We start from the raw sequence: 25640 nt of genomic DNA, 5'->3' as shown, positions 1-25640 counted from the left end.
GAACATACTCATTAAACATTTGAAGAATAAGCAAATGCCTTTCCTTCTGGTCTTCTATATACACTCATATTTGCAAAAATGGAAACATAGTCTATCTACTGTTTTTACCCCTGCTTAGCAATAAGTGAACATTTGAGGACTATTCTTTGACAAAACCCACTCCTTGGAATTTTTGCTGTTTCCAGTTTATTCTGTGATTCTTCATTTGGAAAGTCTACTTTAGAGTTGGATATGGATAAAGGATCTGAAATAGTACTGGCCACAGCTATGACATCTGATCCTCTTTCAAGGCCCATCTCTGCACCTGGAGACATCTCTGGTCTGTGGAGAAAGATAGGACAGTCGTTAATGTGTGGGATCAGAGAGACGAGCTTTACAGCACTGCTCTGCTTCTGTTCCACTGAGGTCCTTTTGGATGTAAGGAACAGTTTCAATAAAGTTACTTCAAGAAAAGTGCGATCTAGGCAGAAATCTCTCTAAAACCCAAGAGCAGAGCCCTAACTAGGGCTGGAGGGTGGTTTCAGGATCAGAGTGGCCTCAAGGCTTCAGCAACAGGAGCCTATGATTTTCTACCTAGTTTCAGGGTGACCTGTCTCAGCTTCTCTCTTCATGTTGGCTTCAGTCTTCTCTTCGTACCTTCCAGGTCTTTCTGCTCTCTCTGCTTACTTACCTTCTGCATCTCTTCTGCTTTTCAGAAGTTGTCTTGAAAATGGCTTTAGTTTGGTTCTGACTCTATCATCTGGTATTTCTTTATGCTTCCTTTTACCTCCTATTTATTCTCTCAAATGGCAAACTCTCTGTTTCATATTTCAAATTAGAGAGAGTGTCTCTAATTGTCCTGTTGGATTTTTTTGAGCCAGCTCTTTGTGTCCCTAAACTAATCTCTATCTACACTCTCTATGTATACCTTTGGATGGGTACACCCACTCTAGTCCAAATAGCAAAGGCGAGTAGCAGAGTCACATAGTACCCTAAATGGCTTCCTGGGCAACATCGTTCTGGGCTAGGAATTTTCCATTAAATTATGGCCTGGGCAAATCAGATGCTATAACTTGACTTCCCTAATACAGCCGGTGTAACTTGGGACAAAGTGCCCAACTTCAGTTTGGAGTCTTGGTTTCCTCAGGTTTAAAAAGGAGAAAACAGGGGCGCCTGGGTGGCGCAGTCGGTTAAGCGTCCGACTTCAGCCAGGTCGCGATCTCGCGGTCCGTGAGTTCGAGCCCCGCGTCGGGCTCTGGGCCGATGGCTCGGAGCCTGGAGCCTGTTTCCGATCCTGTGTCTCCCTCTCTCTCTGCCCCTCCCCCGTTCATGCTCTGTCTCTCTCTGTCCCCAAAATAAATAAAAAACGTTGAAAAAAAATAAATAAATAAAAAGGAGAAAACAATCTATTTTATCAAGGCATGAGGATAAAAGGAAATAGGATGACACAAAGCATACAGAGCACTTAGTCCAGTAACATCTTAACAAATGATGCTTTCTATAGTAATAGTGTCATCTATAGTGTATTAATATACAGTTGACCCTTGAACAACACAGGTTTGAACTGCATGGGTGCACTTACATGCAGATTTTTTATAGTACAGTGCTGTAAATGTATTTTCTCTCTATGATTTTCTTTATAACCTTTCCTTTTCTCTAGCTTGCCTTATTGTAAGAATACAGTGTATAAGAAACCCATGGGGGAGGGGAAGGAAAAAAAAAAAAAAGAGGTTAGAGTGGGAGAGAGCCAAAGCATAAGAGACTGTTAAAAACTGAGAACAAACTGAGGGTTGATGGGGGGTGGGAGGGAGGGCAGGGTGGGTGATGGGTATTGAGGAGGGCACCTTTTGGGATGAGCACTGGGTGTTGTATGGAAACCAATTTGACAGTAAATTTCATATATTAAAAAAAAAAAGAATACAGTGTATAATACATACGTATTATAATACATATAATGTGAAAAATGTGTTAATCAACTATGTTATTTTTTTAACTTTATTTATTTATTTTGAGAGAGGGAGAGGGAAACAGAGAGAGAGAGAGAATGAGAGCATGAGCAGGGGAGGGGCAGAGAGAGGGAGAGAATTCCAAGCAGCTCTGCATTGGGAGCGCAGAGTCCGATGCTGGGCTCAGACCCACAAACCACGAGATCATGACCTGACCCACAACCAAGAGTCAGACGTTTAACCAACTGAGCCACCCATGCACTCCTCAATGATTTATATTATTGGTAAGGTTTTTGGTCAACAGTAGGCTACTTAGTTAAGTTTTCGGTGGTAGTCAAAGTTATATGTAGATTTTCAACTGCACAGAGTTTGGTGTTCCTGATCCCCATGTTGTTTAAGGGTCAACTGTATTTGTAATTAACATATATTAATATATTACATATATTAATATAATTGAAATAATATATTTTAAAATTGCCTCTGATTAGACTGGGTTACTTCTGGGAAGAATTTCCCGATGGATAAATCCTTCTATGAATTGTTGTGACTCTGGGTAGAACAATATTTCTGATGCACAGGGTGGAGTGATGGGAATGTTTATTTCCCTGGGGAGATGGTGGTCTATGGGCCTCTCTACACTAACTATATGGAAATTAGCCAAGATAACATGGGGACAATAGATAGCCTGTAGGTACTAACAAAGGTCATTGTACTGAAAGAGTTTTTGGTCTGAAGCCAGGAGCCAGATTTAGACTGAAATACACATACTTTCTTTTATATAGAAAGGTTTAAAAAATGTTTTTTTACATTTATTTATTTAAAAAAAATTGTTTTTAACGTTTATTTATTTTTGAGACAGAGAGAGATACAGCACGAACAGGGGAGGGTCAGAGAGAGAGGGAGACACAGAATCTGAAACAGGCTCCAGGCTCTGAGCTGTCAGCACAGAGCCCGACGCGGGGCTTGAACTCACGGACCGCGAGATCATGACCTGAGCCGAAGTCGGACCCGTAACCGACAGCCACCCAGGCGCCTCTTACGTTTATTTATTTTTGATAGACAGAGAGAGACAGAGCACAAGTGGGGGAGGGGCAGAGAGAGAGGGAGACACAGAATCCAAAGCAGGCTCCAGGCTCCGAGCTGTCAGCATAGAGCCCGACGTGGGGCTCGCACTTAGAAACCGTGAGATCGTGATCTGAGCCGAAGTCAGATGCTTAACCAACTGAGCCACCCAGGCGCCCCTATATAGAAAGTTTTGAATAATAATAACTAATGCTTACATAGGGCTTCATATATGTCAGACATTGTTTTAAAGGAATCACATATATTCATTCATTTCCCCTTTTCCACAACACCTGGAGGTGGACACTATTGCTACCACCAATGTACAGATAAAGATACTGAGACATTGACCTGTTCTTAAAATCCTTTCAATAAACTGACCTTACTTTAACCTTATGCCTATCTCTAGTTCTTTGTCCTCTGGGTACGACGTTTGGTATTGCTATTCCTTCAGGGCTGGAGTCTTGCCTCACTCCTCCAGCTTATTTCCAGGGCTAATATTCTTCCATAAACTTCAAACCTGAGGGCTGCTGCCAGAGCCCTTAATACCCCCCACTGCCTTTTTTAAAACAGTCCAGAGTTTTATTTATTTATTTATTTATTTATTTATACACCTTATTACGCCATGAATTCATAAATTCATAAGGAATGAGTCCTAGAAGTTCAGGTTCCTTTGTGTTGATTTTCACAAAGTATGCTTCTCTGGTTGGAGCAGGCTGGCATTTTGGCTTGTTAGGGTTCCGGGAAGGTTGTACTAAGATATGCTACAGAGGCATATTGATTATTCTGAATTGAAGTTACTTAAGAAACAGCCAGTGTGAGAGGAACACTCTAACCTTCTTTTGTCTCCAGAAAGCAGGAAATAAATCTATCATGTGGAAGGTAACTTCCCTGTACCCAGAGGTATAGAGACATCCGTACAGTCAGAGATTGGAAATTGAGGGCCAAGAAGGCTATGTAAGCAAACTCTGTTTAGATTCTCCACTAATTAATAACCAAACCTAAGTTTGTCTTATCAATTCATCAGAAATTTATTTCTTTGTCTAAAAAGTATAAAAGCTACCTGCCTTGGTTACTTCTTATATCTGTGGGATCTCCATACATATGAATTAAATCTGTTTTTCCCCCCTGTTTATCTGTCTTGTGCCAATTTAATTATTACACAAGCCAAAAGAACCAAGCAGGCTAGGGATAAAATTTTCCTCCTCCCCGACAAGTTGAACTCAAGTACTTTTCTTTTCGGTTTTCTTCTTTTTCTGATCATACCCCTTCACACATTTCAGGAAGCTATCTTGGCTCTTAGAATGCTTAATTTGCTCAATGTATACATTAATTCTCTTGGCAAGAATCTTGCCCTTAACTTGTTTGTTTATATCAATGCCAGAAGTATGCTGGGTAATATTGTAGACTCCTGCAGTTTTGCCATGGGAACATTTGTGGGGCATTCCTTTTTGAGCAGTGCTATTCCCTTAATGTCTACGACATTGCCCTTCTTCTATATTCAGATGTATGTGGCCAAAGGAACAAGTCCATGTTTTCTAAAAAGCTTGGAGAACACATAGTGGGTGCCTCTTTCCTTTTGTGTTAGTCATTTTGGTGAATTATTGGAATATGGTGGTTTAGGGAAAGAAAGAAAGAAAGGAAGAAAGAAAGAAAGAAAGAAAGAAAGAAAGAAAGAAAGAACGAACCTCTTAATATCTTGAGCAAATTTGGCCAAGAGGCAAACTGGGACAAAAAACCATAATGGGGCAATGAGTGAGAGGTACATAAGTGGTTCAAAAATAAGTGTCTTTTGGGAAATTCTCTTTTTGAGAAAACTGGAATTGCCATGAGGGCAGGTGTAGAAGCTAGAAGGTACCAAGTTGGGCTGTAGATGTTTCCATAATGAGTGCTTGGAGGTGAGGCCCACATTGGAGTCTGTGGAGGAAGGGTGGTATGGTGGTTAGTGTGTGGGTCAGACAGAAGAACATCCTGATATTGCTCTGTTTCTGTCTAAGCAAGCCCATTTGGTTGTAAGGAGCAGAGAGGCTCAATCAAGCTACCTTGAGAAAGGGGGATTTAGGGATATAGAAATTCAGAATTTCTCTGAAATTTGATAATTAGAGTCTTAACTGGAGCTGGAGAGTGGTCCAGATTCAAGGTCACATCAGGACCTTGAATAGTCTAAAGGGGAAGGTGGTATATGTTTAATAACTGGATTTTAAACAAACAAACAAACAAACAAAAAGCCTCTGGTTTATAACACTTGCCAATTTCTATGATGCAAATACTCCTATTGTGGCCAATTTCAACCAACATAGTATCACTTAACCTGAAGTTGGGAATAAATAGACACAACTGTCTCTAGTTAGTTAAAGTCTATTCCAGCACACCAAATGTTAACTTTAGTTTTTTTCCTGAACTTTCCAAGTTTTCAAGAAGGTGATTTATTATTGTTTTATAATCAGAAAAAAGTAACAAAAAATATTAAAAAATAAATATAAATATATGGGATGTAGGCTGGCATATTAAGGACAAACTTCTCCAATTTTGCCATTTGTTGAGGGTCAGTCTTCACTTTTGCTGTTGGCCCCTGGGACCCCCTTAGGGCTTGCAGCAGGTTTGGTTGGACTCACAGCTGCCTTCAAGAAGTCACTTCCAAATTTTGACTCCCTATTTTGTGGACATTGTTGCAGAAAGAGGTTACTTAGAACCACCTGGTGGGGGTCTCAGGAACCCCTGGCCTTCCTTAAGTTCAGGTCTGCAAAGGACACTCCAGAGTGATGCTCAGGGACCTGGCAAGGTGGCTCTGAATAGAATTTGGGAAAACTATAACCAATATATGGCAAGTCTTTCATTGTGTTGACTAAAACATACAAATTTAGACTATGGAAAGTGTTTGCTGTATGTGGCATTTGTAACAGAAAATGAAGCCTTGACACAGATCTTTTGAAAATAATCACCTCCAGATTTAAATTATGAAACAGTTGGCTCTGGGCTTGGCCCTGTACTCAGATTTTGGTTTCTGGGCTCCCACTTAGATCAGCCTTATGTTCCTTCTCATGCAACCTTCCAACTTCCTGTTTCTGACTCCTGCAGCCCCCCAGCTCATTATTCTCTCATGAAAGCATTTATCTTTTGTTACTATTATGCTGGGACCAGGTTGTCAAGAGGAGTTGGCTTGAGGGGCCCAGGGCTAGGCCTCTGATGGGCAAGGGCTAGGGGCCTTGGGCAGCCTTGAATCAGGCAGGGAGGAGAGAGACCAAGCCATAGCGTCTGCAGGATGGGAGTGGCAGAGACTGGGGTGCACCACCCATAGGCTGGGGATACACAAGTGAACCTGACCTGAAGTAGAGGCTGTAGGTTCTCTGTCCTCTGGAACCAGAAGGAGATCACAGAACAGAAGGTAAGGTTACTCTTATTTGAGGCGTAGGTGGACGTTCCAGTCACCTCCCACTTATAAGCACAAACATACAAAGTCTTGATTGTGCTCCTTGAGCCTGAGGTGGATAAAGCACTGGCTCAGGAGCTGCAAGTCCTGAATTCTTGCCCCATTTCAGCTAATTACTAGCTGACGTTGCATGAGTCACATAATCATCTGGGTTTATTTCATGATCTGTTGTTTGAAGCAGTTGTAGACCAGCCGGGGATGACGCTAAGGATTTGAGAATTCTTCACATTGGACCCCAAGTGGCCTGCCTGTAACTCTTCTGTTGGGTCTTTCTTGATTCACTGGAGTCATCCTCTACTTTCTTCCACCTGATGGCCTTCCAAATCCTGTATCAGAGCCCTTCTTTTTCCCTTTGTTAAATACCTACAGAGCCTCTGACAGATTCACATATAACAATGGTTCTCAAGGAATAGACCTGGGACCAGGACCAGCAGCAGCAGCACCACTTGTGGCTTGTTAGAAATGCAAATTCTCAGACACCACCCTTGATCCACCTAATTAGAAAGTCTGGGGTTGGGGCCCAGGTAATGCTGATGCATGCTCCAGTTTCACATTGCTGCCAGAGGGCATGGCTCACTGGCTTGCTCTCTTACTATTGTACCCCATTCTCCAACCCCAACCCCCTCACACACCTTGTCTTCTAGTTCTACCTAATGGTTTGTAGTTCTCCAAATACTCCTTGTTCTTTTATACCTCTGAGTGTGTTCATTCTTCCTTTCCCCTCCCTTTTTTCTCTCCTCACAAATTCTTCTTGTCCTCCTGGGTCAGCTCACACATTACCTCAGCCATGCAGGAACTCCTCTTAAGAGAGCCACTGGCTACCAAGGCAGAGCTCTTGTTCCAGTTTTTGATTATTCTTTCATCCAACCATGAAATCTGTCTATCCGCCCCATATTACTTGACTGAATCATATGTAACTGGGCTTGTGCTAGACTCTGGGATGTAGAATGACTTGACTTGTGTGCTCACAGCTTACTGGGGGAGACAGACCGTGAGCCAGACTAATGACAATACAGTGCTTTAGTGCATCTGCAGAAGCATGAACACACACACAAGGCTTGCAATAAATGTAGGTATGTTTAGGAAGACAAGAGAGACATTTATCTTGAAGGATAAATAGGCATTTTGCAGGCAGCAAGGAAAGTATGAAGTCCAGGTCTCCCTCGGTAGCATTTAGACCCTGAAGCAAATATTTCTTTGTTCACTCTGCTGTTCATCCTGGAGAAATCAAGTGAAAATGAACTCATGTTAAATGTGTATGTGTGTATATATTCCAGTTTTTTCTTCTGACAGGAAATATGAGGTCTCTGAATCAGAGAAAAGATCATTTATTACTCACAGATCATCTTCTTACCAATTCCCTGCATCCCTATCTCTTTAGATAATGTGCAGTGGGGTTGCACCACAGGAGATGAGCACTGAAACTGTAAGACTCAGCTTATATGGGTAGCACATGTGGCATGTGAGGCCATTTCCTCCTCCTCCTCCTCCTGAGAGAGAAACCTTTATTCTGGAATGTAAACAAATCCTCTCTGGGGAGGGGGCGAGCAGTCTCTACTTTTCCTTTTCTACGTTGGAATATATATAAGTGAGTGGCTTCAGATACTACACTTGATCTTAGCCAAAAGGCCCGAGAAGTGATAAGCAAATGGCTTCAGGAGGAAATAAGTCCCTAAAGCTCCGAGGGGCAATACACCATCTCTAACTTCTGAGGCATGTTTTTTATTGAATCTTCCTTCAGCCCGGTATACCAGTGCTCTTTGCTCAGAAAAGGAAAAAAGGGGTCTTCCCCTTCTCTGGGATACAGCAGCAGAAGCAGTGGGTTGTTGGCAGTGGTGATGTTCAAAGAAGTGTGGCCCTGAAAATATGGCAGGCAGAGGCCCAGGGCACTGCAGGAGTAGCTTGTGGTGCTTCGGTGCCATTGCAGTTGTAACTATTTCCTAAAAAGTTAAACACGGTCTCAATTGACTTTGTGAAGTCCTTCTGTCAGTGATGAGTTAGGTGCTTGAGCATTGATTGAGGTGCAGCAGCAGACAGCAGGAGATAGAACTGATTGGACATTGGTGGGGTTGGTGGAGAGAGACTCTCAGGTCAGGGGACTGGAAGGTGGGGTCCTCTAACTTTGATCAATAAAAGTCACAGTTACACTGGAGTGTTTCTGGGAAAGCCTCTGTTGGAGATTATGATTCTACCGGGTCATTGGGGAACAGTGGAAGGTGAAAACGTTGGGCTTTAAAATCAGCCAGACCTGAGTTCAAATCTCAGTTCTGGCATTCAGTAGCTATGTGTCTTAATTTGTCTTCACCACAAAGTAGATATTAGACAAGGACTGGCTACAGGTAGTTTATTTGAGAAGCACAGTGATAGGGTGGGGAAGTGAGAGGATGAATGGGTTACTACTATGAGCAACTAGAGCTCAGAGCTCTGAGAGTCTTATGATAGACAGGGTAGAATGCACTTCAGTAGTGTCCCATGAAGAGACAAGGAAGCTAGCGTTTTTATCTACCAACTTCTGGCCTTCAGTTGCAGGTCAGTCTGGGGGCACCTCTGGTGAGCCCACATGCTCTTATAGCTGGAAAACTCTCTCAGGCACAGTGATGCTATTGGTGTGCTTCTGGGAACTTTCTGTGGGTGACCTCCAGGATGTACTGAGGGGCTATGGACAAGATACTAATTATGTGATCTTACCTGTCTCCATGTCTCCAAAATGGAGATCATAAAACTTAACTACACTGGATTGGTGGGAAGATTAAGCTCATCAGAGTTCATAAAATGCCTCTCATAGTTCTTGAAGCATAGTCGATACGCTATAAATGAGAGCTTTAGTAGCATTAAGTTAACATGACAGAACAGTGGCTTTTCCTTTGTAGCTGACTTAACACTTGTTTCTATCACGATAAGTTGTGTTAGAGAAGAAAGTTGACTGGGGTCAGAAGGGGCAATCTGTGGTTTTAGGAATAGAGATTTCCATTGAGTGAAGCTACCCATTTCTATGGAGACAGAATCTATTCCTTATAAGCATTATAAAGCCAACTAACTAGCCTAATAAGATATAATTAGATTGTTTTCCCAGTATTAAAGCTTTTGCCAGTGGCTTGTACATTTTGTGGCTATAAAGAATATCTATAAAGAATATTTGTCGGTTAATGCTAAATCTCAGAGCATATCCAGGTTGACATGGATGCCAAACTGGTTGTTTTTTACGTTTGCACTAAATCTAATTGTAGGTATTACCACACCTACAGTACAAGTCTGTGAATACATCCCTACTAGGAAAATGTGGGGTTGGGAAAAGGTAACAGTTATCTGCTTATGTCAAGGGAATGGGGTGGGTGGACTTGGAAGGTATGTGAAAAATAATAAGGGAGCTTGGTGAACAGGATCCATCATGAATGGAGAATTGAATTTTATTCTTATTTCATTTTATTTGAGGGGGAGTTGGAGTGGAGCTGAATATGGCCAGGGTTGTTCATACTTTGAGAGGTTCTGGGGGACAACATTTCTTGAGAGAGATTGGGTCATGTGTTGTCCTCAGCTCTACCAGAGGTGGTGGTTGGAGTCATGGGGATGAAAGTGCTGAGTTCCTCCCAGTTGAGGCCTGCAGGAAGAGTCAAGGTGTGTTCGTCCCTGTGATGGGCACAGGAGGTCAACTATGTACCAGCCCTTCCCTCTCCTCTCTGCTAACAGACCCTGATTTTGTTTGGCTATCAGGTATCTACTCCTTGATCTTGGGGAAAGTGGACTGGAGCCAGCAGATGAATCATGTTTGGTGCAAGCCAATCATGTTATTCCATTTGTATTTCCTAGAGTTAGATCTCAGGTAGTCTAGTGACCCAGGAGAAGCTTAATGGGGATTTTAGGAAATATTTTCTTTGTGGTAAAAAGAAAGAGATGAAGGAGAAGAGGACTTCCCTTCTTCCTGCTTTTGGACTGGTTAGTATTGTGGCAGCTATTATGTGATCATAAGGGGGCATCTCCGTCACACTGAGAATGTGACAGAGTGGGAAAATGGAAAAATTCTGTGTCATTGATGACATCACTGAGCTTCTGGATTAACCTGAGACTGCATACATTTGCCTTCTTATAGTATGAGACTTATATTGTTTAAACCACTTAAAAATTTTTTTCTAATGCTTATTTATTTTTGAGAGAGAGAGACAGAGAGCAGGGGAGGTACAGAGAGAGAGGGAGACGAGGGTCCGAAGTGGGCTCTGCGCTGACAGCAGAGGGCCTGATGTGGGGCTCAAACTCACGAACTGTGAGATCATGACCTGAGCTGAAGTTGACCCTTAACCAACTGAGCCACCCAGGCACCCCTGTTTAAACCACTTTTGATGGACTATTCTGTTGTTGAAGCCAAAGCATCTTGATTGACAGAGCTCTGGATAAAGCACAAGTCTGGTGGGAGGGGAGATATGAAAGACCTTGACCTTCGGAATAAGTATCTATGGAAGAGAGGAAGAGCTGAGGCAGAACTGGGACCCGTGGAGGAGGCTCAGTCACACTGACCAGGGCAGAGAATGGATTGGGACTCCCTGTTGATCAAGGGGACAGCCAGTGTTCCCCACTGCTAGAAAGTACAGTCAGACCAACACACTAGTGTTGTCTGTACATGAAAGCAGGAGCCAGACAACAGAGGCCACTTTGGTTAGGTATTGTGGACTGGTGCAACCATGGCAAGCAAGCCCTACCATTCCTTCTGTGGGAGATGCGGGGGTCAGGACCAACATGATATTACAGCTCTGGGTAGCCTGATGGTGGTGGAGGAAACAGGGGCTTTGAAGCCAAACAGATCTGGGTCCTGCCACTCACTTGGGCAGAGCTTCAGTTTCCTTCTCTGTAAAATGAGGACAATCATATCTGCCCCACTGGATTCTTATGAAGGTTAGAATACATTAGAGTGAATTAACTTCTCTAGTCTATAATATAGTGGGAGTTTATTAAAAGATGATTATTATCACTTAATAGAGACCTGCAGAAGTAATGAAGATGCTTCATGGTGTACCACTAGATGCATGGCCAATAGATGCTGAGTGAGATTAGGCCAATTTGAGACTTGCTAGGGTAATCTGGTGTTGACCTACTCTGATTAGTCTTCTAAGAGAGAAGACCCTGGGGATGGAGTTTCTGGAGATCATTTGTTCTCTGTCCACAGAGACATATCTGAAACAATAGACTTTCTTGGTAGGGGGGAACATTAATATTTGCAATGACATTGTTTTCCCCTGAACAGGGAGGAAGACAAAGACAGAACATGTGCAATGCTGATATAAACAAGAATGCCAGCGATAAGTGGGTTTTCCAAAGTTCCCAAGGGACTGTGTGGGGGCTTATCATGGGGTCTCACACTCCTGAGAAGAGGGAGGGGGAAGAATGTAGAATGTTCCCTGCACATCCTATCATTGACAACTTGCATTATAAAAGCACCAGAGGTATGAATGTAATAACCAGAATCAGAAGCTTCCTGCTCACGGATATGAGGGGGAGATGGACCAAAATAGCTCACAGCACTAATAGTAGACTCTGGGAAGCCACCCCTTCTCCTCTGGAGCCCCTTTATACACACCTCTTCTAAGTAATTTCCAACCTTTTGTTGACTCACAAAAAGAAGAAGAATAGAAGTTACTGGCGTTTGTAGTAACAGGATGAGAAAGTACGAGACTTCCTGTTGTGTGTGTGTGACAGCTGGTGATAAGTGGAGGGCTCTGCACAGGAAATCCGCTCAACTTCTGCAATGTGACCTGCCTGAAACTTGGGCGCTCCTTCAGTCTGGATGTTGATGGCAGGACAGGGGGGCGCCTGGACCATGGGCGACGTGGTAGAGAAGAGTTTGGAAGGGCCGCTGGCACCTTCTACGGATGAGGCCTCCCAGAAAAGAGGAGACCTGGTAGAAATCTTAAATGGGGATAAGGTAAAATTCGATGACACGGGACTCTCCTTAATTCTGCAGAATGGCCTGGATACCCTCCGCGTGGAAAATGCTCTGACAGATGTCATCTTGTGTGTGGACATTCAGGAATTCTCCTGCCACCGCGTGGTCCTTGCCGCGGCCAGCAACTATTTCAGGTCAGCATGCCTAGGATTGCAGTCAGATTGGGTGCAGGTTGTAAGGAAAATCGGTATTGATGTGATAGCCCAATCTAACTAGTTGACTGTTGTTGCATGTACGTTTTGTGTATCTATTTAGGTTCATGTGTCTATTCCAGATACAAGAAAGGAAGCTATTAAGCCTTAGATTTTAGATTTGTTTAAGGCATATTAAAAGAGAGATTGGTGTCATTTGAAAGCAATGTTTATGTTTATGGTGAATCTTCTGTATATGTGTCATTGTTTCAGAGGATGGAAAATTACTGAAGTCATGGGGATTTTTTTCCCCCTTGGTCTGACTAGTGTGTTGGAAACATGATGTTGTCTTTCTTCACCAATGTTGTGGACCCTCTTTTGGAGTTATCAAATGACTTGCTGAAAATTAGGGGCATCTGGTTATGCAGAGGGTGGATTGGAAAAGAACGTAGTAACAAAGGTGCTTTAGCAGGGAGAGGCTCCCAAATGTAACACACTCTGAGACCTGGGTTCCATCCCTCTCTTCCCTTCCTGACAGTGAGACTTGAGGCAAGTCACTTCATGCTCTGAGTTTCTGTTTTGTTATCTGTACATTGGGGATAATGATGATTACCTCTCTGGATTGTTGTGATAATTAAATATGAGAGGGAAAGGGTCTTACACAGTGCCTAGGGTATAGTGGATGCTCAGTATGTGTTTGTTGAAAATCTTCACTTCATTCTGTTTGGTTCAGCTTAGAACCATTTATTGTTTACCATGAGCAAATGCCTGGGATAGGAGTGTGGGAAAATCAGGAACCAGTGAGGAGGGCTGGATCCAGAGATCTCCAGATCAATGTAGACCTGGTGGGAAACAGTCCCAAAGAGAAATGGTGATGAAGAAGGTATCTGGGGAACTTGAAAAAGAAGTAGATTTAGAATTTCTTTCTTTTTTTAAAGCTAATTTATTTATTTATTAATATTCATTTATTGTTGGGAGAGAGAGACAGAGTGCGAGTGGGGGAGAGACAGAAAGAGAAAGGGACACAGAATCCAAAGGCTCCAGGCTCCAAGCTGTCAGCACAGAACCCGACATGGGGCTTGAACCCACGAACTGAGAGATCATGACCTGAGTCAAAGTTGGTTGCTCAACCGACTGAGCCACCCAGGTGCCTCTAGAATTCCTTTTAATGAGATTCTTCTTAACTCTTGGTTCTGAGGAAATTAAAAACTATTTATCAATGTAAACATCATGAAAAGTATTTTATCTTTTTACTTTTTCTGAGATGCTTAGAGGGAAATTTTTACTTGGAATTCAGAGAGCAGTGCCAATGGATTGTTGTGGGATTGATTAGGTCCCCTATGTAAACAAGGCAAGGGGACACCTGGGTTTGTGGGAAGTAGCGCCAGCCATGTGCCAGACAGACATAGTATCTGATTTTATTTTTGCAGCACTGCGGTGAGGTGGCTGATGTCCCCTTTTACAGATGAGGAAATGGAAATCCAACATTACAAATGTAATCATTGCTGGAGTAGGGATTGGGCACATTCTAGAAATCCTTGTTTTTACTGCACTACAAATTGCCACTAAATTTGGGGCTCCATTCCAGAGGAAGTATATAACAGGTAACATGTAGGTACAGCCATAAAGTTGGGATGATACAGATAAACATTTCTCACCCCACCGGTATTGGTTGTATCTTTCACATTGATCAACAACCACTTTCAGAAGTGAATGCAAGTCAACTTAGCTCAATGTACTTAGTACCCATTTTTAGATTTATTGATTCTCTTTTGAATCACTGGAAAATGGCAGTCATACAAATGTATGCCTGATTAGCAATTTAGTTAGTGGCTCAGCCTGCCTATGGAACAGGACCGCTGGCTGTGTGCTCTCAAGCACATCATGATTCCTCTGGTCCTTGGGTTTCTCATCCTAAATGGAAGGTGTTTAGGCCCAGGTCCTTCCCACCCTGCTGATGTAGGATACTTAGGGAAAGTGTGTACCAGCCCTCAAAGGTGGTGGTGGCCATGAGATGCTGGAGGCACCCACACAGTGTGCATGTGTGCCTATGGTTGAAGACTCTCTTCCAAAACTGCCTGGTCACGTAGGGAAATTCCTTCTTTTCTTCAGAGCAGCAACTTTTGATTCTTATCTTGGTATTTCCAGGATGACTTTCCTCCTATAATGAACACAGTCTTGGAGACAGAATTCTTTTTTCCGGTATTGCTATTAACTGCTATTAATAATTTCTGTTGTTGAGCACTTAGTGAGAGTAAAGCTCTGTGCCACCTGTGTCCCCTACACCATCCCATGGCAGCCCTGCGAGGTAGGGAATTTTATCCCCACTTACAGATGAGGAATGAAAGCCTGGAGTGTCTCGGTGAATAAAGTGACCAAGTGGGATTTTGACTTAGGACTGACATGAAGTCTGACATTGCCTCACCACCCGTTTTGCTTAGTTTCTAAGGTTTTGAAAGGGCTAGGGAGCCAAGTTCCTCTTATGCTCATACTTAGGAAGGGCAGGGAGCCTACTCTGTCTGAGAGGCTTCTGACACAGCCCTCTTTGCTTTGGAGGGCCTGGAAGCTGGCAATTAAATTTTGTATACTTTTTCTTTATTCATTGAGAACATAAATATTTTCCATGGAGTGACTAAACCACAGTTTATTTAACCAGTCCCCTGTTGACAGACATTTGGATCGTTTCTAATCTTTTTTTTTTTATTTTTTTTAACGTTTATTTTATTTTTGAGACAGAGAGAGACAGAGTGTGAGCGGGGGAGGGGCAGAGAGAGAGGGAGACACAGAATCGGAAGCAGGCTCCAGGCTCTGAGCCGTCAGCCCAGAGCCTGACGCGGGGCTCGAACTCACAGACAGTGAGATCGTGACCTGAGCTGAAGTCGGACGCTTAACCAACTGAGCCACCCAGGCGCCCCTCGTTTCTAATCTTTTGCCATACAACAATGTTGTAATGAATAACCTTATACATATGTCATTTTTATATGTGTGCAGGAATACCTGGGGGTGCATTTCTAGAAGAGGGTTTGCTGAGTTAAGCAGAAATGCATCTGCAGTTTAAGTGGATGTATATGCCAGATCTGCCTTTATAGGGGTTCAGTCATTTTGAACTCCTGACAGGCTTGCCGAAAGAGGATGGCTTCCAACTTTGGGATTTTTCCCAGTATGACAGATGAGAAACAGTATCTCAGTTTTGTTTTAATTTGCATTTCTCTCATTTTGAATAAGCTCAAACGTCTTTTTGTATGTTTAAGGATTGTCTGTAGTTCTTTTCTGTGAACTGTCTCTTCACGGCCTTTCAAATTTTCACATATATATATATATATATATATATATATATATATATATTAAATGTTTATTTATTTTGAGGGAGAGTCAGCAAGAGACAGGGAGTGCATGTGTGAGCAGGTGACAGGTAGAGACAGGCAGAGAGAGAGAATCCCAAGCAGGCTCCATGCTCAGCACAGAGTCTGATGTGGGGCTTGAACTCATGAACCGTGAGATCATGTCCTGAGCTGAAATCAAGAAGTCTGTTGCTTAACCGAATGAACCACCCACATATGCCAAATTTTCAGATATATATTTTTTAAAATTAAAATTTATTTTTATCAAAGTACTGCATGCAGATAGTTAACGAAGAGTCAAATAGTATTTAAAGACTTATAATGAAAAAACAAAAATTCCTCTTTCACCTCTTCTACCCTTCAGTATTGTTCACCAAAAGTCACCATTTTTTATGTTTAGCTGTTTCTTCTGGTATTATATTTATATTTCTTCAAAATATGCTTATGCTACTCTTTCTTGATTTCTCAACGTTAGACATCATTTATTGATTTCCTAGTATGTCTGATAAGGACTTAGCACTTACTCCTAGCTCCCTTACCATACACTGACCTTTACTACACTCTCTCAGTATAATGTTTTCACATTTTTCCTGGATAAGTTTGTATTAAGAATTTGCATGATGTTCATGAAAACATTTTTCTTGTTGAACCAAGTTGTGTGAAATGATTACATTTTGTTTCATGTAAAGCTTTTTGTCTTTCCTAAAGTTAATAATTCATTGTTTTTTCCATTTGCTTAGTCGTGGGACTATCTTTTGCTCACATCTTCTCACCATGATCTTTCATGTGGTCTAGTGCATCAAAGAATCTACCAGTTCCATTTTCCCCCAGAATCTTCCTCACTGACATCATTTTACACATGTTCTCTGGACCTGCTGCCCAGCTATTGTCTACCTGCATATATAACCATGGTGGCTATAAACAGGGACTATATTAGTAACTCAGACAATGTAGTTCCCTTTGGGGGCCTATTTAGAAGTCTTGAGTGGAATGAGGAAGTTGGGAAAATACATAGAGTTGAGGCTGAGAAAAGCGCAAGGGAGAATAAAGCTGAAAAAGTAGCTCGTGACATACATTAAATGTCAACAGCCAAATGTCAAGGTGTCTGAATATTATCCTAGCAGGAAAATCAAGGAAAGCATAATTTAATATTCATAGTAATTGTTTTTTAAAATGTTATAAAACTAGCAGTGTGTTTTAAAAGACCACTAAGGGGCGCCTGGGTGGCTCAGTCAGTTGAGCGTCCGACTTCGGCTCAGGTCATGATCTCTCAGTGTTTGAGTTCGAGCCCTGTGTCGGGCTCTGTGCTGGCAGCTCAGAGCCTGGAGCCTGCTTCCGATTCTGTGTCTCCCTCTCTCTCTGACCCTCCCCCGTTCATGTTCTGTCTCTCTCTGTCTCAAAAATAAATAAAAACATTTACAAAAAATTAAAAAAAAAAATAAAAGACCACTAAGAAAGCTGCCATTTGTGTTATGCCTTTGGACATGTCCCCAAATCAAAGTCTTTGGAACCGGTTGTGCATCCTACATGCTGAACCCACCTCCCATAGGATCTCCATCTAAACCAGTGGCTCTCGCCATTTTGGGGGGGCAGGGAACAAATCATTGCAGATATGGCACACTCCATAGGTGAGGCTGACCCCTGAGGGCAATCGTGTTGCGATTTCAGGGGTGGCTGAGGGAAGGAGTGGTGATGTAGGGAGGGATCATCAGGCTCCTCATAGTCCTACCAGATGACTGGCCTTCCCATATGAATAAAAGAGCTTCCAGGCTGAGGCTGAGTCGATAGCAAGCTCCTTTGTTGCTGCTGCTGCCCCAAATCTGGCTGGACCTTGGCTCCTGCTTGTACCTCAGTACCCTGGTCTTTGGGTCTGGTTCCCTGAGTCCATGATGAGGGGATTTTGACCACTGGCTACAAAAATCAAGCACAGGTCAGGAATGGGAATGGCATTCTGGGCCCAATCTATTAATATTATTATTATATATTAACTAATTACTGTATGGCAGCAAGTAGGGTGAGAGGCTACCCTTTTTTTCTTTTAATATTTTTTTATTTTTAAGAGAGAGACAGAGCATGAGCGGGGGAGGGTCAGAGAGAGAGGAAGACACAGAATCCAAAGCAGGCTCCAGGCTCCGAGCCGTCAGCACAGAGCCCGACACGGGGCTTGAACTCACGAACTGTGAGCTCGTGACCTGAGCCGAAGTCAGACGCTCAACCGACTGAGCCACCCAGGCGCCCTGAGAGGCTACTCTTAAACCATGTGTAGAGGTTATAATCCTTTGCTTTTTCTGCATAATGGTGTAAGGGGTCTACAAGGGAGCCGGCAAGCACAGGTGAGAGAGTAAGTGCTAAGGAAAACAAGAATGAGTTAAGGCCATCTGGGTCTGGATTAGAAATCTTGCTAATGGTGAAAGCATTGAGTATTGCTGTTGCCACAGTGGGTATGCCTGATCAAGTGAACTGGTGACTGTACTTCGAGCATTGGGTCCTGCATTTTATGCTTTTAGTCTTGTTCATTTAGTAGAATCAATGTGGTGGTTAATATTTAAATACTATAGATCAGGACACCTGGATGGCTCAGTCAGTTGAGCATTCGACTTTGGCTCAGGTCATGATCTCTTGGTTTGTGGGGTCAAGCCCTGCGTCGCGCTCTGTGCTGTCAGCTCAGAGCCAGGAGCCTGCTTTGGATTCTGTGTCTCCCCCTCTCTCTGCCACTCCCCTGCTCGCACTCTGACTCCCTCTGTCTCTCAAAAATAAGTAAGCATTAAAAAAAATTTAAGTACTATAGGTCTATAATTTCTTATCAGCAATTCTAAAATCCCCCAAGTGCTGATAAATGAGAAGGTTTTTAGAACTTATTTGGCAGACAAATTTGTGACTTGAGCTGCACATGTCTGATGGAGACATCTGTCCTGAACTGAGAAGAGGCTACTTGGAGTCTGTTTATTCCATTATGCATATATTCATTGCTGGAGTACTAGTGCTCTGGATATAGGAATGCTGGCGGTGCTATATAATATTCAAGATATGGTAATATTCAAACAATTCTGCATGTCAGAGCACATCTGACTGCAAGATTTTGGGGACAGGGGATTATGGGACTTTTCTGATAAAGTTTGTTTTCGTTTAGGTGTTATTATTCTACTTTGTTTCATATGAATATTTTACATACTTGTAAAATTAGTTTAGATACACTTTTGCATCTTGCTTTGCATCTTGTTTCATTATAATCTTTCCCCTATAGTTTTCATAACTCTTGTTTATTTATTTAGCTACCATTTTTAATAGATGCATAATATGAAAATCATTCATTGTGAATATAGGTTACTTCTAATATTTTTGTTTTTATAAATGCTGTGGTGATAAACATATTTGGAATAAGTATTTCTGCAGTTTGGGATCTGGAAAGGACAATATTTTTTGAGTATTTACTGCATGCCAGGAACTTTGCTGGATTTCCACAATATCAACAATTAGGTAACAACTAGTGGATAGCATTGTCTCCATTTCACCCTCCAGGGAACTCACTTTGATAGCAAGAATGGTTTCCCCATTGGGATCCAAACTGAGAGCAGACCTTTCTATCAGGCAGAAATGTGGCTGTTGGGACATTAACTGTGCAAGACTATTAACTTTCCCTCTCTACCATACACTAGTATAGTCTATGTAAACTGTAGGTGAGGAGAAAGTGTAAAAGTTATTGCCTCCATGTGCACATACACACACACACAGGCAGAACACTATGGGAACATTCAAGCCAATTTGCATCTGGGGGCTGAGCTGACAGATCCCCATAGCATTGAAGACTCAGCATGCCTTAGGGCACCAGTCTGGGTCAAAGGATTAAATAAGAAACAAGGAAGTAGGTCAGGATGTGAGGTGAAGAGACAGTATGCTTTGAAAGCATAGGGCCTCAAGGACCTGTAGGACATCATTGGGGCAGGAACCAGTAACTGCTTGGTATAATGGAAAGAACACCATCTTAGAACCTTGTCACTGGCATTTGAGTCTATACCCTGCCACTTACTGGCTGTGTAAATCTTGGAGAAATTGCTTGGCCTCTCTGAGGTTCAGTGCTGTTATGCAACACAGTGAAGCTACTGATTTGTGTCTATCCATCCCAGTAAAGTTTGTGAAATACATGTAATAAAATAGATCATTTATGAATTTTTTTGCCTAAACATTTTATGCATGATAACAAGTCAGATTTCTTCATTCTAAGGAAGAGCAATCAACTGGCTTTTTTGAAGATTTATGTAGGTAACTCACAGAATCCCTCAGAAGGCCAAACTCCGAAAACAGACAGGAGCCAGGGAGGCCAGGTCGTGGCCAGGACCACAGCTTAAAGCCACCCAGAACCCATCTGGGGAGAATTCCCCCGCTGTTGCAGGATCCTGGAGGCCAAGGCTAGCACAGCTCTGGCCACTGGCACTGTCTCCCTTGCAATTCCTGGAAACTGGAGGCTGCTGCTTCCACCAGAATTGGTTCTCCTCTGTCTCTGCTTCTTTGCATTTCCAGCTCCCAGTTCCTAGCCTGGGGTGAGTTTATCTAATTGGTCAAAGCTGAGTTACGCATGTTAATGCAATAGCTGTGACAGAAGTTGGGAAAGTGTGCCTTGGGCCTTTGTAGCTTCTGGATCAGGAAGTGCTTCTGCCACACACCACATCTCATTTAGAGGGAGAATTTGCCATACCTCGGGAGGGTTTCAGATGCTGGGCAACCAAAAACTGACAAGGATCCATTATATGCAGCTACTATGTGCCTGTCCTGCATTAGGTGCAGAGTAAGGGTTAAGGTATCATGAAAAATATACAGATATTAGAGAATTCCATGATTCCTGTCTCATAGGCATCAGAGATAATGATCCTGAGATCTTACAGGCAAGAGGACAATTATTTTGCACTTTTACTTCTCTTCTCCCTTCAGACTTTGAGTGGCTCTGGTATACATGTGAGACTGTGTGGCATGTAAGCATCATCCATCATGAATGGTCTAGAAACTGGCTGGGAATGTGAGCTATGGGAGGGTCCTTGACACCATTGCAATGGCTGACATTCAGCAGACACCTACTACATATTTGATATCCATAAAAACTTGACATTCCTCCTGAAGGTTCAGTCACTGATAGGCAGCATCCTGGTCAGAGCAGGAAGTCCTCACAGAGTTGGGAGGCTATTGCATAACTTTAAAAAAGGGAAGGATGATAAAGCGTGGTCATTATAGGAAAGATTTGAAGGATCAGTTAAAAATCCAGAATGCTTCAGAATGTTGTGGATTCAGCAGGTTACTCACATGACCATCTGGACACAAATGTGCTATGCCTACATAGAGACTCCTGCAGACCATTTTTTTTTTTTTTTTTTTTTAGGATTGGAAGGTACTCGGCAGGAATTGCTGCCTCAAGGCAGAAGTGCATGTAGGTCCTTTGAATTTTTAATAAAATATCATCTCTGTCATCTCCACCCCTGGTATCTAGAGCATGTGGGTCTTCTTTCACTCAAGACTAGAAAGTCCATTCTTCTCCTGTTTTGAATAATGCTGCATGGAGCTCTCAACTAAAACACAACACAAACACTCATCATTGACATCTTAAGTTCTGAACTTTACCCCTATGCCAAGTACACAGATATGTAACTGTCCATTCATGAAAATGCCTTTGCAGAGTAGATTCTAATATAGCAAACACTAAACAGTCCATGAGAAGAGCTGCCCATATGAAGAACATGTATGTTTTTGGTAAAACTGCCTTGGAGCTCACCATCCGTCACATTGCTCAATGTTCCTATATTAGTCAGTGTTCTTTTGATGGCAAGGAATAGAATCTGAGGTCAAATCAGCTTTGGCAAAAGAGGAAGGTATTTGGCCACATAGCCAATTCATAGGAAGGGCCAGGATGCAGCAGAGCCCAGGGAGAAGAGGAACCAGGGCCTTGAATGCAGTCAGGGTGCTTTCTTTCGACTCTCACTTGGCTTCTTTCTAAGGTGGGATTTCTCAGATGTACTTCTGCCACATGGTTGGGGGTCTGCTCCTTGGCAGCTCTAAGACTCGCTCCTTTTCAGTTGGTTCCAGAGAGAAACTGAGGGGCTGGCTTCAGTTTGAAAAGCCCCCAGGAAAGACTCTGTTCCATTCTCTTACCCAATCCTAGACCAATCGTTGTGTCCGGGAGGTGGGGCACAGTGATCAGCCCAGTTTAGTTTAGGAGTTCAAGGTTGGCCAAAAGCAGGGGTGGAGGGCAGGGCAAAGGAGGGGAGATTGGTAAAAAGGTAAGAGCTATTTGAACCACATGATTTGAGTGGGACTTGGGAGAGCATTTCCCAGAAAGGGAAGGCACTAGACAAAAGGAAAAATGAATGTACACTAAAGAGGGCTAATAAATGCTGGTTTACTTTCTTTTCTTAGCTAACTTATTGTACTTCTGCCTTTGCTTTGGCTGTCAGGAAGCTTATGCATTAGCTTTCCTTAGCCTAGGTTTCAGTGACATAGTCTCCTACTTTAATTACTTAGATCTTATTTTATTACTTTTTGTTGTTACTGTTTTGCATTTGATAATATCTCTGAGACTATAAGCCACCTTAAGTTATTTTGGAGAGGCTTTTTTTTTTTTTCTTTTTAAAGTAAGCTCTAGGCCCAGTGTGGGGTTTGAACCTATGACCCTGAGATCAAGAGTTGCATGCTCTACCAACAGCCAGCCAGGAGCCCCCGGAGAGGCCATTTTTGTATAAGTCTCCTTTGCTATGAAAAAAAATATCATTCAGGCAACCTACGTATCCTCTGCAAGCTGTAACGGTAGTCATTCTGTTATTATGTTTAACTTTTGTGAAAAGCTTTAAGGCCACAGTAATTATAGGAGTGCTGATATTGTTATGACTTTAAAACACAATCAAACCAAAAGTTGCATTGTAGCTGTTTCTGAGGAGATATTCAAGGATCTATAAAAATTACCTGCTGGCAGGTATGCATATAATAATTCAGGTTCAGGGTCAAGTAAGAGCTTACTGATATTCAGGAGATCATGTGTCATGTAGAGTAAGCTCAGGTTTGTCTGGGGTAGATATCAAGGGAATTTTGGTGTTTGGGGAATTAAGGGAGGGGCAGATGCCCAGTGAATAATTCTTGGAATGTGGTGTTAGTGGACATAGCACTCAAGGTCAATTGAATGAATGACCCCACTCTCTACCATGCACTGAGTTTACAAAGATTAATGAGTTCTTGTTCCCTATTGACAACAAAATCACAGTCAGTTAGAGGAGAAAGATAGGCAAATCAGTGCTTCAGTATAGGGTAATAATATCAATGTTTCAGTATAGGTAATATGATGGAGTTCTGCTTACAGAAGGGGCATTAAGTCAGACCGGAGAAAAAAGGCAATCAGAGAGGGCTTCCTGGAAGAGTATAGGCCAATCTATGGTAGTTCCTTCTTCACCGTTGGCTTTAAAACTCCTCTCTACTCTCAGCTGGAGGATCTCTTATTTTTTTCCCCTCTCCCTCTGGATTTGTGTCATAAAAGCCCAAGGAACAGGCCTGGCAGTCCAGATTCCTCTGTGGCAGCTGGTGAAGGGAGAAGTCTGGAACACGTATGTAATCACTTTTGCCCTGTCATAATAGGGATAACTTTTATGCCTCAACATTTGAATACCTTGGGTGAGGATTAGGACCAGTGCCAGTTCACATGTTTCTAAGTGATCAGAACCAGGGAATGCTCAGAAAAATCTCTAAGCCTAGGCTGATCTTTGACTTTTGGTTAATGACATGGAGGTCATAAGGAGGCCAGGATGGGGTCCTGTGGGTTGGGATGGAAAATGTTTGGAAAGGGGTGGTGATAAGGAGCCTTTAGGGAAACAGCCTGGTCAGGATGTGGCAGTGGACAGTGAGCACAAATGCTGACCCTGCTTGTGGCCCAGTGGGAAGTGAGAATCAGAGCAGACCTCATTGAAGAGGGAAGTGGTGTTTTGTTAGGGGAAGCCAGGTTTCGTCTCTGGCAAGGAGATGGAAGATGTGCTAAAGCAAATTAAGGTGGAGAACAACCACCATGTTTTGTACTGTAACATCTCAAGTGGGAGGGCTTAGGGTAAATATCATGGGCCCGGGTTACCAATTTGGAGAATCACTGGATAATACAGTTCTCTATACACACACTTCATTTCAGGTCACTGGGTCTTGGAGCTCGTTGTTATTTATTCGCATGACAGTTAGAAGAGAAATGTAGATGTGGACAGTATGATGTAAAATAGGCAAATCCTCTTGGCCTTCAGGACCAGGTATAGGACTGCACTGCATGTGTAGTTTCCTTCTGTCCACTTACCTATCCATCCATCCATCCATCCATCCATCCATCCATCCATCCATCCTACAAATATTAAATCTATACTGTGGGCCAGCAAGTAAGAATTGAGAGAGAAATAAAATCTAGCCCTTGGCTTACAGAGTCTTATAAATCTAATAGAGGAGAAGACTCATTAAAAATAGGCTATATAGGGGCACCTGGCTGGCTTAAACTCCAGGAGTTTTAAGTCGTAGAACATACGACTCTTGATCTTGGGGTCATGAGTCAATCCCCACGTTGGGCCTAGATTTCACCTAAAAAAATAAGCTATATAGAGTGTACATAGAGAAGCCTGTCTGGCCCAAGGGTGTTGATGTAAACAGAGGCACACACCAGAAACTGCTAGTTGTTGGGCATAGCTGCTTCAGGGGATTCGGAAGGGGGTATTTAGACCAGACTCTGAGGGGTCTTGTATGGCAATATTGAGCGTACATCAACATTTCATTTTCTGGGCACTTTTAATACAATGTTCTTTAGCATTTGGGCCCATTTGTTATTCATTATTCATTATTCATTTGTCTAATTGTGTCAGTCAGGACCGTGCACTGCAAATGGTAGCTACTCAGTTCAAACTGGGTTCAAGCATATCAACAAAAGAAGTTATTTGCTCACATTATTTAAAAGTTTAAGAGTATTGACTTTCGGTCTTGTTTGATCCTTGTGTTCAAATAATATCATCAGGACTGTTTCTCTCTTTGTCTCTTGTCTCTGCTTTCCTCTGTGTTGGTTACTCTCTCAGGGAGGATCTTCACAGATGGAGGCAAGAAAATATCCAGCTGCTCCAAACTTTTATTTCTCCCAGCTCAGCAGTTACAGCAGGAAGAGAACTTCTCTTTCCCAGGGGTTCCAGGGAAAGTTCTAGGATTCGCTTTGATTGGACTGGCTTCTTCCTATGCCCATCAGTGAACTGATCACTGTGGCATGGGAGACTAATGTGCCATGGACTGTGCTCACCCATGGTCTAGGATGTGGGACCAGCTCTATTCAAACCTTGCAGACTGAAATTGGAGGAGGGATAGTTTCCTATAGGAAAATCTGGGTACACCTACTAAAAAAATTAGGAATAATAAGAAAAATAAGGGAAAATAAGAACTGCTTATTATATCTTTGTAGTTGAATCATTGCTGAATCCTGGTCATAAGCATTTGCTATGACTGATACTCTATCCTGCTTGATGTAGCAGGACGGAACAAGCCCTTTCTGTCATAAATTTGGATGGGCTGAGTTACATGACATGCTGAGGCCTCAGCAATGGTCCAGTGGAGCTGGGAGGGACACTGGTGCTATAGAAACATGGCTGGAGTTCTGGTCCCCAAAGATGCCTGTGCAGTGTCCTTGAGGAGTGGTGAAATTGGGCAGAGAGCTTGGTAGGAGGCAGTTCTTTCAGAGCTTAATAATGTTTAGAGTCAGGTGGGGGGCAGCTCTGGGGTTCTAGCTCCTCTGTCAGTTTGGAGCAAAGACTTAGTCAGCAGCTGGGGGTTCGGGGAGCTGACTCC

At 42.7% G+C, this 25640-nt stretch overlaps 1 protein-coding gene across 4 annotated transcripts in view; it reads left to right on the top strand.

The window, feature by feature from the left end:
* Positions 1-12129: 12129 nt before the first annotated feature.
* Positions 12130-25640, top strand: part of KLHL6 (kelch like family member 6) — a 98580-nt gene continuing 85069 nt past the window's right edge. For all 4 annotated transcript variants that reach the window (XR_009262041.1, XR_009262039.1, XR_009262040.1 and 1 more), the window contains exon 1: positions 12130-12483. Coding sequence is in view for 1 of the 4 variants with exons in the window: in XM_058730632.1 (XP_058586615.1) it covers positions 12191-12483 (293 nt within the window). In the remaining 3 variants the exon portion in view is untranslated. The remainder of the gene's footprint in view (positions 12484-25640) is intronic.

The sequence above is a fragment of the Neofelis nebulosa genome, chromosome 5 (genome assembly GCF_028018385.1).
Source record: "Neofelis nebulosa isolate mNeoNeb1 chromosome 5, mNeoNeb1.pri, whole genome shotgun sequence".
Classification (NCBI taxonomy): domain Eukaryota; kingdom Metazoa; phylum Chordata; class Mammalia; order Carnivora; family Felidae; genus Neofelis; species Neofelis nebulosa.
Note: the sequence above shows the minus strand (reverse complement) of the source record. Positions and strands in the feature narration are given on the sequence as shown.